Source organism: Opisthorchis viverrini, assembly GCF_000715545.1.
Source record: "Opisthorchis viverrini unplaced genomic scaffold opera_v5_495, whole genome shotgun sequence".
Classification (NCBI taxonomy): Eukaryota; Metazoa; Platyhelminthes; class Trematoda; order Opisthorchiida; family Opisthorchiidae; genus Opisthorchis; species Opisthorchis viverrini.
Window position 1 is genome coordinate 87,432 of NW_008752150.1, and position 16,108 is coordinate 103,539.

Below are 16,108 nucleotides of genomic sequence, written 5' to 3' on the forward strand. Positions count from 1 at the left end.
CGTGCTTTTCTACTTGTCCTTTTCTGCTCAGTCCGTTCCTGAACGGCGGTCAAGTCTTCTCGAGCTCTCCTTCTTTCTTCCTCTAGCTGCTCCGGAGACAAGCGTGTTGTCGGCCAAAATCCAATTTCCTGATCAACCGAAAGGCGTGGATGTTGACTGTACATCAGCATAAACGGGGCTTGCCTGTGGTTGACTGTATGGAAGCACAAAGAGCTAACAACACCATCGGCAAGTTCATTTCCCTGTCACCTCCTTTGGCCGTAAACCCATGGTTGGCTACAATGTGATGCATTACCACTCCGTTGATTGTCGTCACCCGCTAATTAGGCACGTTTGCCGCCTCAATCCACCGCAACAGGTGTTTTGTCATTATCACGATGTATTGATTCCAGCCGGTCATTTTTCGAAAGGACCACAACTCGCCGATTTCTGAGACAGGAATGGGCTCCATGGGATGGGATGCCCCTGTCGTATCCTCTTTCATTAGTTGACCACGCTTACAGGACACCACATAATCCATCACCTTACTTCTCATCCCGGGCCAGTAGGCCCTCTGCCGAAGTAGGTCGTATGTCTTGGTGCACCCTGTATGTGCCATCTCATGGCATTCAACGATGAGATTCCGTCTCAGAACGCGAGGTATCACGGGCAGCACAACATCTTAGTCAGTGGCGTTCCAGGAAATTATGCCAGCTTCATTCAGCCTCAGCCGATCAAAGTGACTCTGGAACGCTTCTAATTCCTTGTCTCTCTCTCCGTTCTCAATGTTCCTTCCATCCAACGAGGCGACTGCAACCTTTTGTAACACCGGATCCTGCTGTTGGAGTTGCACCAACTTTCCGGGATCCAGTTCGACGACAAAGCTATTGGCCCCTAAACATTCTCAATGGTTGAGAACTTCTGTTCAGCGTTAGGACACGACTGGCACATTCGATAACCCTATTCCTCTGCTTCAGGACCTCGCCGATACCGCAATCACTAGCGTCTGATGCACCAGTGAATATCTCTCCGACCCTGGGTAGTTTGAGGGTCAGGTGCTGATCCAAAATCCGGGCTTTTACACGCTCAAAGGCCTCATGTTCTTCCCCGGTCCATTCAAATTTCCGATTTTGCCCGAGCAAGTCGTACAGTGGCGCAGCGATCGTGTTGAAATCCTCAACAAACTGACTGTAGTATGCTGCTGGCCCAAGAAAGCGTCATAGAAACCGTTTTGAACTGGAAACAACACAATCCTCGATCTTTGTCATTTTTTTCGGCAGTGGGCTAACTTTGCCGTGACCCACTTCATGCCTCAGCAATGTCAACGAACTTCGCGCGAGTTGTGTCATGGCTTGATTTACCCACAGGGTGGCCTCCCGGATCCGCTTGAATACAGCCTTCAAGTGAACTGCGTGCTCCGGTTCCAAACTGCTGGACAAAGCGATATCATCTTCATACACGGCAACATTCTGGAGTCTCTTCATTAAACGAAGATTCAAGCGGCGGAATGTGAATGGTACCCCCAGACAAACCAAACGGCATTGTTCTAAGTGCATACTGGGTATCAGCAACCGTAAACGCCGATTACTCTCGGTCCTCCACCATGATAATTAGTTGCCAGTATCCGGAAAGCAAGTCGAGGACAGTGAAATATCGGGAATGCTGGAAAGAATAAAAAATATCCTCAACCGAAGGCACAGCTACAACCCGATTTACGGTCAGTTCATTCATGCTCTGAAAATCCACGCAAAACGTGTAGTTTTTGTTCGCCTTTCTTGAAAGCACACTTTTGGCTTCTTCCATTATGCCATTCTTCAACATCTCTTGAAACAGTTTATGGACTTCTTCATGCAGATAGAGCGGCAACGCACGGAGGCCGTAAGGTCGAAGCGTTCTGACGAGTAGGGAATTTCGCGTTCGGTACACGGATAGAAGGTAAACGGATCCTCATCGCACGTGAGCATTTCGGAATATTCTCCGACCACTGACCGTACTGGCGGTACATTATAAGACGGAAGTTTCCAGACGCACAGCTCACTCACGGCAGCACCTGGGTAATCTTCAAGCTTGATTGCACCATACCTTGTCACCAGCTTTCCCTACTTTTGGTCATTCAAGGAATCTGTGCCCTTGGGAGAATCCGCCCCCAATATTGTCTGTTCTGCGTCTGGGCTGATCAGGAACGCCTGCTGCATGGACTTGTCACCTAGGCGTATCGAGCACATTGACAATCCGCCAATCTTCAGTTAGTATCCATCCACTGTTCTCACGGCTATCGCGCACGGTCTGCGTTCAGCCCGATTCCCTTTCCGCATCAGCGATATCCCCGCTCCTATATCATTCAAGCACAACTCTATCTTCTCGTCTATCTCGGTAACGGTTTGTATGCTAGCCTGTAAGGCTGTGCTAATCGTAACCCACCCAGGAAAAGAGAATTAATCCAGTTTATTGTGTACAGGTGATTGGGTACGGGGACGCTGATTCTTCCAGTGGAGAGGCCTGTCACGCACGTAGCACCGACTGGTTCGAGCGTGCCTCCGAGATTCCGTCTTCACGACTGCAAGCTGCTCGATGTGTTGGTCCACTCTGGTCTGTAGGCTGTCCACTGTCAGACCATCCCTGTTCTCCTGCGGTTGCAACACGGTCAGTGGTGCCTCGGTCAATTCCCGTGCCAAATGCACCAGCTCCTCTACACGCAACTGGCCAGTCGCTCTTGCTAACCGCAACTGGGCACCAAGCGCGGGCTGCGCTCCTCCGATGAACTGGTCCAAAAGCAACTTGTGACGCGATACTCTGTCCATCCCCGGCAAAGCGCGATCCAACGACTGCTGCAGGCCGGCGAAGAACACAGTCGGGTCAGTTCCAGGCGCCATCCTGGCCGTCTTGAACCGTCTCATAGCCTCCTGGCGGTCGGCCGGAGAGTCGAAATCTGCTGCAAGGACTTCCTTTGCGGTGGCCCAGTCCATCATCCGGGTGCCTATTCTGGCCGCATCCAAGGTCGAATTCGCCCGGCCCCTGAGGAGGGTCTTCAGCGCCGCCAAATTACCCCGGTCCATATCCAGTCCGGCAGCCTCCGCAACCTCCTCAAAGTCCTCCAAGAAGGTCTGAACCACAAATGCACTGGCTTGCTTCAACATGGGGCAATGCTGAGTTGTCTGGAGAACATGAACTGGGCCCCGGAATCAAAGTATGGGATAGAAAGATCAAGTTAGGGGGTGAGCGCATATAAAAAAGTTGTGGTTTTGCAGGAGAAATGCAATCTGTGTGGGTGGTTCACGAATTTTTTCGTCACACCAGAGCGACACGCATGAGCTTTGTTTCCAAATGTCTAAAGTGAACAGTTCACCATATTTCTCATGCTAATTTTGAATCTTTATTTAAGTGATCGTGAAACTGTGGTAAAAATTTCTTAGGAAAAATCTATGGATCCTCCTGCGCAGATTTCTATATAGTATTAGTTATCATAATGGCAACTATCTGTCCTGTAATGAAACCGGACCGTAAGGTATTGACCTCATTTTACAATGAGAGACAAAGTAAAACAGACTCTATTTTTACCACTGGTTGTTTAGAGTCACAGGAAACAACATAATGATCGGTGTGACTTTCGGTGTTGGCTTAATTAAGTCGTTGCTTTCAGAACTTGGTACCGATGAGAGAGTAACCCTAGTCCGATGGCACCAAAGGAGTCGAAAATTGTGGTAAGGATGAGACTGAGCATTGAAAAGATGAAACTCACACGGATGTGGCATAGTAAATAGAGCTTGGGAGTTTGGCATTTGAGACGATAAGTGTTACAGAAGTTCAGCGATCGTCAATAATTATGGGAAGCAAAGTGAATGTAGCTTATGAAGAGTTCATAGACAGTCATAGGGTTTACAAAGGCCTTCTAGGACGGTTGGTGCGTTCAGCCAGGTGGTCGTTATATGGAAGATTGACAACTTGAGAGACAAACTGTGTGTTGTGTTGCAGTTGCAAAGAGGCTTTTGTCGGACTCCATAAGAGGGCCTGTAGTGGGAGCGAGTGGGCAAGTACTGTTTGCACCTACCTATAGGGTAGCTGGCTAGGGAGCAGCAGACAGAGCGAGTGCTTCAGTGAATATGTGATTATCTATTTGTACGTAGTCAAACTGCGTGCGGCAAGCCACTGTTGACGCCATATTACACAAGGGATTAGATCACGGGATGGCGAAATCTTTAGCGGCGTCCCTACTGATCCCCCTATTGTCACGGCCATTAAAGTTACCCATTCCTCCATTCTTTCTCATTGTAGACATCCATGTCACGAGTAATAATGATGTGACCAGCAGCAAACACCGTTGGTGAAAAACGGGCAGAGACGCAGCTAAACTGCCCAGAGACAGTTAAGTAAAAACTGTGGGGCTACAGAAAAGTTAATGGCTTTTAGCAAAATGTCTCCAACATCAAATCAGATCGGTCCCTGCTCCAAGCAACAAACCTCGTACAAACTTTAGCGTGGCATAATGGATGTCTTTATTGGCCGCCTGGAAACAGTCACGGTAGCCACACTGATATATCAAGCAAGTGTTAAGCTTCTAAGCAGTAAGAATCGCAAACAAACAGCTACAGACCAAGTTACTCAAGTTTGTCCTCCTTCTTGTTATCATCTCTATGTGTTCCCGAAGTGGAGATTGTTGGTTAGGATGGTAACCAGACTAACTACTGAATATGTCTGAATCAGACAACCTTTGTAACCCTTTAAAAGCTTCGGGCACAAAAGTTCCCAAAAAGAGAGCTTTTGAACTGCCCATACCAGAAATGCATTGATTTTCATCTTGGGTAACATGGTACTTTTTAACCTAGACTTCGTCATGTGCATGACGCAACTTACAAATGAATTCTCTTACTTTCGTTCAAAGTTAAATCTGTGGCTTCTGTTGCTTTCTCACGCCCCAAATATGCGTGCAACAAAGTTACCGTCATTTTTTCTAATTCTGTTGTCCCATCGCAGGTGGATTTATGACTAGAGCAAATGCCTTAATATCATGCAAAACAAAGCGTGGTGCATACGAAACCCCCCGCTGGTCTCCTGTTTAACCAGAACACCTATTGTAGTTCTTTGCGGACGACCCGAGGGTAAGCAATCCTCAGAAATGGTCCCGGTTTATCGAAGGTTTTTGGGTTCCCGTTGTGAGCCGAGAAATCGGGAGCTAGAGATTAGACTCTAGATTCAGTAATCGTCCCGTCAGAGGACCCAGTTCAAGAAAGCCCAGGTTCAACCGCAAAAGTGCAGTATTTCTTGAAGCCTTGACTTTCTGATGACTTCCAGTGATGTTTAGACTCTGTTGGTCTTCACCATGATTCGCAAAGCTCTCAGAATCCCTGGAACCTTCCGACTTCTCCCAGACAGTGGGGAGACAGAGTGACAAGAATCATTTCCTTTTGTCCACACACTCACGGATTCACGAATGGATACGCGGGATAGAGGCTTGCTTCCAAGTTTCTCAGGTCGGCTTTCTTCTTGTCGTTTAGCGGTTGCCGTTCACCTGAAAGGCACAAATGAAGAAAGGATGTAGCACTGCTCTTTAAGTAGTCAGCGGAAGCAAGCTCCAGGTCGGCTTTCTTCTTGTCGTTTAGCGGTTGCCGTTCACCTGAAAGGCACAAATGAAGAAAGGATGTAGCACTGCTCTTTACGTAGTCAGCGCGGGGAAGCAAGCTTGCCAGGACCCGCATAAAAAGTGTCTAATAATGCTTAAAAATGGGTTCCAGATGGAGCGTGGACAACTGTCGGAGAAGGTTATTCCACGCAGCGACTACCCGAAAAATTTTGTTTGATGAAAGCGTGCGGGTGGAGCTTGAAAATCTCCTTACCATGTCCTCGCCGTGGGTTTATTGGGTCAACGGTGAAGAAACTCTTGGCCAAACCTTGTTCGAACAGGGCATAAGTAAGAAGTAGGTCTCCTCGGAGGCGACGATACTCCAACATCGAATAACCTTAAGGTCTATGCATTCTCGCATAAAATGCAATATGCTTGCTACCATAAGCACTTCCAGTCTTGTTCCCCAAATTTCCAGCGCCGCTTACTTGTGCTTGCAAGCAAAATATTCCAAACAAAAGATAATTTTTATGCGTTATTTACCATTCCCCTTCACACCCACCGAAGTCACTCTATCCACCCTCCTTGAACGTCTTCCAATGTTCGAGTATTCTGTTTTTGTCGTAGATGGCATCAACTCTCCGGGGGCCCACTTTTCTAATCACCGGGTAGATTGTGACACTTCGAATTCTACCTTTTTGTTTGCACGTATAAGCGCAGCAAGTCCTATAATGGCTTGAGAATACTCTTGAGACACCTACTACCTTAATCTTATAGACGATAAAACATGGCTGTTGAAGTATCGTTTCATTCTGGTCTCTATAGAGTACCACTGTCACTTTGTAATATACTACTAATAAGGTTGCTGAGAATCGGTCAACAGCCCACCAACGGTTTCGTCCTTTTTGGGGCTCATTAGGTAGGGGCAGTCCCCTGGTTTCCGTCAACCTTATGTTCTACTTCAAACCAAATTGCACGAAATTAGCGAATATAAACTCATTTGCAAACTAATTTGGTTTTTCGAGAGACTCACCTGGAGCCCAGCTGAATCTCTCGTTTGTGGTGTTCTCAGGCAACTGAATGTGCTGCACCAGGCCGCTTAATGTTTCAGTTGCTACGATATTCGAGATGTCGCGATACATGTATATCTTTGTAATGTAGTACTCATAAGGTTGCTGAAAATCAGTCGACAGCCCACGACCTGTTTCGCCCTTTTTGGGGCTCATCATTTGAGTCTCTCGAAAAAACCAATTAGTTTACAAATGAGTGTGTATTAGATAACGTCTTCCTTCAACTCTGTTAACGGGTGAGTGGTATGTATGCGCGTCAGTCACTCATTGAATAGTTTGACGTGGATTTACGATAACAGGATGGAAGTTTACAACAGCAGAATTATTCTACATCTAAGCGGCGCAGAAGTTATAGAGGAGAATGTCAGCGGCCCATGTGGCTTTGATATCCACTGGTTCGTTCGCTGAGCTAGAAAATACGTTCCACCACTAGTGAATACAACATCATTACTAGGTTATTGTGTAGAGGACTATAGCAACGCATGAGTGCAAAGCCGGTATTATTTCAACTGATTCAAACTTAGCAGCCTTTCGATTTCCGGAGGTGTACGGTGTTTTACACTCCATGCATTAACTCATTACTTGGCGTAATCTTATCAGATCTTCAGCCTAGACCATATTCCGATTGCACGGGATTTGGGAAATTACAAAGCAGTAAGTCTGACGCCTCTGTTTTTAGGGCAAACTTACGATGGGAAGTAAAAAGGACACTGGGGCGAGATGGACCAAGTGGTTAGACGCGAATTTTACCGACAGAAGGTCTGGTGCGAACCCGACCTCGGCCTCTCGACTTCCCCTGTCTAGGCTTGGGCGACCTGGCAGTATCCCAGCCCTCGTGCCTCCTTCATATGGCATGGCAGCTAGGCACCGTAAGAGTGCTAAAGCTGAACATATATAAAGTGTACATTCATAAGAACAAACAAGTTTCTCCTGAGGACTGGCACGGTTTTGTCGGGATGAAGTCGTGTCTGACCAACCGTTAATACTACATAGGTTAAATCACTGTCAAGCAGAGAAAAAACCCAAGAGTATGAACGTGCTAAAATTTCGGAAGTTCTTCGATTCAGTAAATGATGGCCTGTTGCTCTGCAACATGCAGTATTTCGGAATTGGATTTGTGCAAATCAGTTGGTGCATTTAGTACATATAACAAGGGTGAGAATCTTTTCTCCCTAATGGGTTGTATACATATTTGAATCAGTCTATTTGCTCGATTTATTGGTTATTTCATTGAGGTTCCAGGAAGCCAACCTTTCAGATCTATAGGATGGAGTGTGCACAATACAAGGTACCTTATATAAACTGTCCCTTGACCATATGTGGATCTTCCTAATGGACCGTAATTTCTTCCCCGTCTACACTAAAACCCAAATGGGCTGTACTCACACGCTCTGTGCTGAAATACTTAGTAAACGTGGTACATTTTCACTATTCTAAGCAGGGTTTTACGCATTCACGCGTGGGATGTGGTGTACAGATTGTTTGGGACGAATCCATGCAGATCTCCTGGAAACAGTATTAATGCACTAATGCGTGGTTTCTGGACAGTACATGCAAGACAGTAGAATAGGATGCTCAAGGTCATTCAGGGTCTGGACACGCAAGCAGCACCCGGGCCGATCAATCCAGAGTTGACCTACTGTCTGATGACTTGGTCTTCTTAGATCTTATGTCCTAGCATTCGATAAGCTCTTATTCGCCGTTAAATGGTAGTCTGCTCACTGCAATACCGAATGTGTAATGACTGCTGTCAGAGGTAATGTTAGATTCACCAGATGTGTCTTGCAAAAGTGCGGTTTATGTTACATCTGCCATTTTTTCATCATCACAATCTAGATTTTATGCAATCCCTTTGCTTTCGGAGAAGCGATTAAATCATCCTAAGAAATGGCGCTCTGTGAAATGGTGAGAAATTCCTATGACCATAAATCCCCAATACTGGTGGAAGGAAGAAGGACCTCGTTGCTGAGTCATTTATTAGAAAATGACAACTGACCAGTTAATGTTGGACAGGGAAGCAGAACTCTCATATGCATCTTGTTTATAAAAACTGAATATCCATCCTCTCTTTGGACGCTTCTTTTTGAACTTTTCTGGATATTCATTGACTTTAACTCAACTCCAAGCAAATGCTACAAAGGGACTTCACAAATTCCGTAACAGATCTCACTTTTCAAGAGATACATGAATATACAAGAAGAAAACATACTACTCGCACGCCTCCCCCATCAGTAGTATCACCATTACACTAGTACTTTCCTGAGACCAGACAGTTCGTTTAAAGAAAACCCAAGTAGTGTTTGCAACAAGAGGGCAGCAAAAAATTATATCCTAGATGATTTCGACTAAATTTCCAAGTATCACCTGTCAGAACAAACTTGTGAAATAAACTGAGGTAAGATCAGATAAGTCAACGGTGAAAGAGTTAAGGCTCCTAAAGTAAGGATGCAGTTGTCACGGTAACCCCAAACGGCTCATATTAGTTCCACGTAGTTGCTTATTTTTGACGAAATAAAACATCCCTTGTCAATAACAAATTTCATCAATAATTGCTACTGAGCGGGACGAAACAAATTGCCAACGAGGAAAAAATAATCGAAGTAGTTCAACAATAGACACGCCGGTCAAATGGATATGTTTACATCAAAAGACCAAAAGACCAAGATGACGTTGCAAAGAGAAAAAACCATTGTCCTTCCATGTTGCACAGCAGCCAACTAAATAAACAAATGATTTAAAAGAGGCTAGGCTGAGATCTCCCTTGAGGTAAAAAAATATCATAAAAATTGACGTCTTGCACAAGAACCAATCTTAAAAGTATACGCCAACAATTATCACAGCACCAACTTTTAATTTACTCATCAAAGTAACTCGGCAATTCAAGAGTAAACAGCTGCTCAACTACGGAATCCTTTTGGGTGCCCAGATCTCATGCGATTCGAAAAAAAGGACTGAGGCTACTATAATGTCAGAGTGCCCAAATCAAGAAGAGCTACTGGGATTCTCCTTTGGGTTCGATTCACGGACCTTCAGATAAGAAAGTCCATACTTTAACTACTGTTCTACCTCGAGTTCAACTTGCTCTGACATTTATCACCAGAATAGTGGTATGTCACCCGATACCGGTGCAAGGAAGAAGGCCTTCGCTGCGGAGTCATTTATCAGAAAATGCCAACTGAACAGTTACAGACTGTTGGACAGGGAAGCAGAACTCTCATATGCATCTTGTTTATAAAAACTGAATATCCATCCTCTCTTTGGACGCTTCTTTTTGAACTTTTCTGGATATTCATTGACTTTAACTCAACTCCAAGCAAATGCTACAAAGGGACTTCACAAATTCCGTAACAGATCTCACTTTTCAAGAGATACAAAGCGAATTTACAACAAAACATACTACTCGCACGCCTCCCTCATAAGTAGCATCACCGTTACACCGGTATTATTCATCTCTCCGTGTCAACCGAGCCAGCGCTAGTATACCCAGCCCCCAGCTACAAACAACAAGCGGTTACCATTACACTTAAAAGCATTCTGGTTCTTATCTAGCAATTAACTTGGCAGCACGGTATACTTAAAATATGGATCTTCCATATCGCTAATGGTTTATTTCAAGATTTCAAACCATGCCAGTTTTGCGTAAATAATGCAGTATTCGTGGCATTTTCTACCATTTAGCGGCAACCTAACAAGGATAAAACACGGGGTACCATACGGCTGAAAACACGGAAGGCGAAATATCGCAATAAAATAGGTCAACTTCGCATTCACATAGACAAACCCTCAGGAGTTTTCACGGTGCATTATAGTAAATTAACTCTACTAAATTTCTCAAAGAATGAGTCCACGAAGATGCGTTACAAATTGACTGACGCCAGAGGTCACAACCAAATGGATGAAATCGTGTGGATGTTTTACCATTTAACAGGAGATTGGGGTCAGAGATTGGCTCGCCCCCCCAAAAGAAATTCGGCTACCTTCACGTAATTAAAAACTATTCCAAACATTCCGTTATATTATACGCAATGGAGTGAAAGATCGACTACTATTGGAGCTGAATATCAAAATAACTCTCAGTCTATCTTTCATCGCTACACGAGCCATCAGGTAGCCCAATACCTGTTGCAAACAACCTTACTGAGTTATGATTGGGTGTAGAGTGAAATTGCTGGTCGTCACATAATTGATACTGACTAAACTGTGGTCATGGGTGAGCACACGGTCGGGAGAGCACAATAGACACGCAGTCAGTCTGTGTTTATAGAGATGTGTTCAAAAACCGTACACTACACAAATCGAACAAATAAAAACTTATTACTAAAAAACATGGTGAGTTTGTCCGCGGGTACAGTACAAAATTGTCTAATACGGTGACTTAATTGCTTTTTTTTTACAGCTGTTCGCTTCCGCAACCAATTCATCGCAGAGTAGTGGTTGAAAAATTGTTTTGAAGGTTTTAGCTTAAAGCAAACATCTCGATTCCTTTGGGTATATAAGCCAAAGTGGACAGGGGACCAGGAATTAGCAGACAACATGACCATTCGAAATACACCCTCTGAGCTTATCAATCAGCTAATTCGATGAATAACTACTGCACTGTGCATCGTAGGAATTAATTCGTTGACCGTAACCAGAACACAGGTGACAACACAAGTGGCGTAGTAATCCTACGGAATAAAACTGCAGCCGGAACAATCATTAGCAAATCAATTGGGTTTTCAGGAGAGACTCAACTGAATCTCTGGTTTATGATATTCTACAACTGAATGTGTTGCACGCAGACCGCCTCATGTTTCAGCCGGCACGATGTTCGAGATATCGCAGTATATTTTCATAAAAGAAACTACTCATAAGTTTGCTGGAAACTCTTCAACAGCCCGCGATCGGTTGAGCCTCTCGTGAAAACAAGTTTGATTTACAAATGAGTGTATTTCTTAAAAACAGTCCAATTTGGGTTCAAGTAGAACGTAAGGTTGACGGAAACTCGAGGACTGCGCCTACCTGACCAGCCATAGCAATTTGAATGACAGATGTGTTACTCTGCGAAGTGAGTTAGAGAGGAGTTGGTTACATCTTAAGCAACCAGAAGAGACATTAAAGTTATCCTTAGGGTCCCGAAAAATCAATCAAGTATCCGGTTCCAAAAAGGCTCAGGTGAAGAAAAGCGGTAGTTAGAAACAACTCTTCACAAAACCTTGGACGGCAATTTTGAATAGAGAGTGGCATAAGGCATCTTGAAGAGCCCTTAATCAACAGAAGCTTGCGGCATCAAACACCGAAAAACATAACAGTCATCGTCCTGAAGGCGTTATCCTCCAGTGATTCGGTGTTATCGATGGGAAACAGTGGAACAGCGTTACAACAACATACGATCCTGCTTTTGAGACATGCATACAGAAGCTTCGTATTTGCCCCAAGAGGTTGTGGGCTGACTCTAATGGATTGGATTTACTGTTCTATGACTTACAGTGATTACGACAGTTTTTGTAACCACCACGTAAAATTGCTGAGCTTTGCCTTGTTTCGCAAGTTCCTGAACTGTTTTTTTTTCGGCTACGGCTCGGTCCACGACAGATCTCCGCTAAAATGGCATCTGCTAATAAGTGAGCTGCGTTAAGCCACTGGTTGTTGAAACTTCACGAGAGAAGTCTCGCCCTGATTAGGGAGAGTGGTCTAGTCAAACTGAAAATAGATGCGTTCAGTACACCTATGTTAGCCTCATGGTTGGGCGGTTAACCGACATCACTTGGAAAACCACCAAGCTCTTCAACCTCAGGTGTAACCTGCTCAATGGCACCTATAGGAGGTGAGTAAGCGGTGCGTCTTGTGTCACTTGTGAGTTGAAGAAGAAGTTTAGTGTGTTTTGGTGATTGATTGGGCTGTCTGCGGGTTGGTTTGGAGCTTCGCTTGGTCAGTATTGTAGGTGCAATCCAAGCTAGCAGTTCCACATCAAGGGATGCTTCATTCATGATACAGATCAGATAGGGCCACTAGATCCAGAGGATAATGAAGTCGCTCAAAACATGAAAGTCACTTCTTCTTCATCACTATTCAATCCTTTGAACAGTGTCCGTCCTCAATGAGCCACCGCTCTGGTAAATAACTGACCCATAAGGCTTTAGAGCTGTTTGTGTATGCAGCATAATAGCAGTCAATTTGGTAGTAATAGAAAGTGTCCCATACCAGCTGACAAGCCCGTCACTTCCAGGTCCTCGAAACAAAGCAGATCAGTTTGAATTTTTGACGGTTAGAAATAGCTAAACTGAAGCGAACAGATCTTGCAAATAAGCGCACTAAATCCACTCTTCAATAAATTCACAAGTTGAATTCGTTTATGGTCAGGTAGCCAAGGCGAGTGTGGTTGTTTCATTCATCTTTTATACGACTGCTTTAAACTCCGTTTGGTCTTTTGACCAACCATTTTGTTAATGTAACGTGATTAAATCGCTTTTGCCGTAGTGATTTATTTCAGGCTTTACTCTACCCACTGTTGGAACCATCGATTACAACCTTCGCTTTTTATCCATATTTGCCGTATTTTTATTCTAGCTTCACCCTTTCGGGGGTCACCTGTAATTTTCACTCAAGTCCTTGAAGATATACAACCCATGCGATACGTCCACACCTCAAGTTAACCTGACCTGCAAATCCGGTAGTAAAACGTGGTAGTTCCCTCAGGAACAGAGGTGTGGTTCGTATCTGGTACCAGGCGATTTGAACCCAGTGAAGAAGCATTAATGAGTCATCGGTCCCACAAAATGGGAAGGTACTCGGGCTTCATTTTGGCGGACATGATTCGATGCCCCACATGACACCAGTGTGACGGTGATACTGCTGATGGGGAGGCACGCGAGTAGTATATGTTGTTCGTGGAACTTCGCTTTGCGTCTCTTGAAAAGGGGAGATCTGTTGCGGGATTTGTGGAGTCGCTTTGTAACATTTGCTTGGATCTGAGCGATGAATGATTGGAGTCAACGAATGTCTAGGAAAGTTCAAGAAGACGTGTTCAGGAGAAGATGGATATCTAATTTTTGTAAATAAGATGCAACTCAGAGTTTTGCTTCCCTGTCCAATGGTTTGTAACCGGTCACTTGGCATATTCTAATGAATAACTCCGCAGCGAAGGCCTTCTTCCTTTCACCAGCACAATCTATTCGCGCTACTATACTAAAAAGAGAGAGATGAACTACTTCCATGACACGAAGCTTTTCTAACGATTGTCGTATCGCGTAATGGGGTCAATGGTATCATGCCAGTCTCTGAACTCGCTGCGTTCGTTAGTTTACTTTGCTAAATGGCTTCAAGTTCAGTTACTTGATTTATCTAAACAGGACATTGAAAATGCTGTGCTAGGAAAGCTGTTTGAACTCAAGGATTTGAGGTCATGCAGGCAGCGTTCAGTAAGCTGCACATGAAAAACCGCGACCCGTAACCTTTTGTATTTTTTTATCAGTTAACTAAGTAGATTTCTGAGCACAGTATAATTTTGCCGAAAACAAATTGTCTGAATGTACTAATCGGATGATGGCTAGCCCACACTGTCATTAATCAACCAACGATCTTTTATTCTTTTTACTGATGATAATGAAATGCAACTACGCGAAGACTGGAGCACTAGGAAGTGGGAAATTCCTTCGAAAAATATCTCTAATAGTTGCCCGTAAGGATAAACTCCCAAGTGGAATAAGTCCATGTCGACCTCCCAATTGAGTCTAAGCATATAAACTGTAGTTAAAGGTTTATTCTTTATTTCAGTAGTCCCTGTTGTATGGTGAAAAATTGTACAATCAAAAATTACCCTTTCTTTGGACCCAATAATGCTACCGATTTTTGACGAATTAAATCAGCATATCCTATTTAGCAGTCCGCGCACGTACACTTGAGTATGCATGTGGAAAATGTTTTATGGTATTGGACTTGGAATGATTGCCCTCTCGAAAAGGAAACGACAGATGACGACTGAAAGTGTCAGGAATAAACCAGCAACTTTGGGTGAATGCACCACTGCTATTTACTTTGCTTAAACACCACGGAGTAATTCTGTACTGTCTGAAGTAGAAGAATATACTGATTCGATACTCGATGAACTCTTGAAAGGAGGCTTTTCCTCATTGGCTATTCACCTGTCCCCATCTAGCTGGTGGGCAGTACGCACACACCTCAAGCACGTAAGGTTTGCCTCATGTTGACCTAACGTCTAATATCGAATTTAGCTTCAAAATAATTGCAGACAGATCAGTCAGATGCCAAACCGTTTCTCATTTCCACTCCACGTCAAAGAATATTTCATGCACGTGGAGATAGTTGTTTAGAATATGTCAACTTAAATAAACATTTTCCCCATTTTCAGCACATACTGTTCAGTGTAGCTCAAATGTGGTGGTCCTAAGAATGACGAAGAGCTGTTTCTGGGCCGGACGGTATACGGTTCGTCTCCTTGTAAACCTGACTCCTTCAAGCTTTTCATGAACATTGTCTTTGACTTCCCCAAGTCGACTAGAAACTTGGAATGGTGTCACTTCATAAGTTCACTTGAAACGGAACACAAGTCAATTGTGGATGATAGGAGAAGCATGAAGTAATGCATTGTCCTGGTAGTACATCCCATTCTGCTGTCTACTGGTGACGACTAGTGGCAATAGTAAACCTTTTCCTGCCTGGATTCACGCACTGGAGTCTTAGTAACTGACCAGTTGGTTTGCCGCCTTCGTTTCACAGACAGACTCGAAGCCAGCACCGACCGTCTGGAGCTGATTTCTTCCCTAATTGCTTTCTCGCTTCACCTTCTACTTCATCTATACTTATGTAGCTCCATCGCCGATTTCAGGTGATAACAGATGTAATTCAAGATGACGGCACTAAATAGGACCATTACAGGACCATTATAGGACGCCAAAAGCATCACGCTCCAACAACACGGAATTTTTGTCACTATGTCTCTTTCAAACGTACCCCATGTGAACAGTTCGATGCACTTTTAGGTGACTTGCTGTCTGTTTGGGTTACAAAATGAAAGAAGCAATAGTACTAAATGGATGATGAGACACCGCTGAATATAATAAAATGCTTAACACTCCAACCTGTCAGCATCAGCAGACAGGAAAATCACATAATGCGTTTAGTGGTTAAGGTGTGAACTTACTGACTAGAAGGTCCATGGTTCGAACCCAAACTCTGTCTCCCGACTGATCTTTTGAAGGCCTGGGCAACTTGGTACTATCTCGGTCCTCCTACTTTCTTCGGATGACATGACAGCTAGACAACGGAAGTGTGTTACATCTTGGTCATCATTACTATTATCATTTTTTCCAAATGTAAAAAGCCAAACGTGTTCATTTGTTGACATATGAGAACGAATTGAAAATCCTCCGGCCATATACTTCGCAGTGCCGGAAATGTAGATTGATACGCCAACAATGCATTGCGCTTTATGAGTACAGGTGCAATACAAATGTCATTCCGTCATTGAATTCACATGCTTGTAGAAACAGCCTTTTGTAGA

The 16,108-nt window shown here is 44.2% G+C and overlaps 1 protein-coding gene across 1 annotated transcript in view; it reads right to left on the reverse strand.

Annotated features, from left to right (window-relative positions):
* The window catches only part of T265_11380 (hypothetical protein), a gene marked incomplete at both ends in the record, with an annotated part of 85,018 nt that extends 79,346 nt beyond the window's left edge, over positions 1–5,672 (reverse strand). Inside the window, 4 exons of the mRNA XM_009178019.1 lie at positions 1,341–1,448; positions 2,490–3,148; positions 4,847–4,962; positions 5,398–5,672. Of these exons, the coding sequence (XP_009176283.1) occupies positions 1,341–1,448; positions 2,490–3,148; positions 4,847–4,962; positions 5,398–5,672 (1,158 nt within the window). The remainder of the gene's footprint in view (positions 1–1,340; positions 1,449–2,489; positions 3,149–4,846; positions 4,963–5,397) is intronic.
* Positions 5,673–16,108: the final 10,436 nt, after the last annotated feature.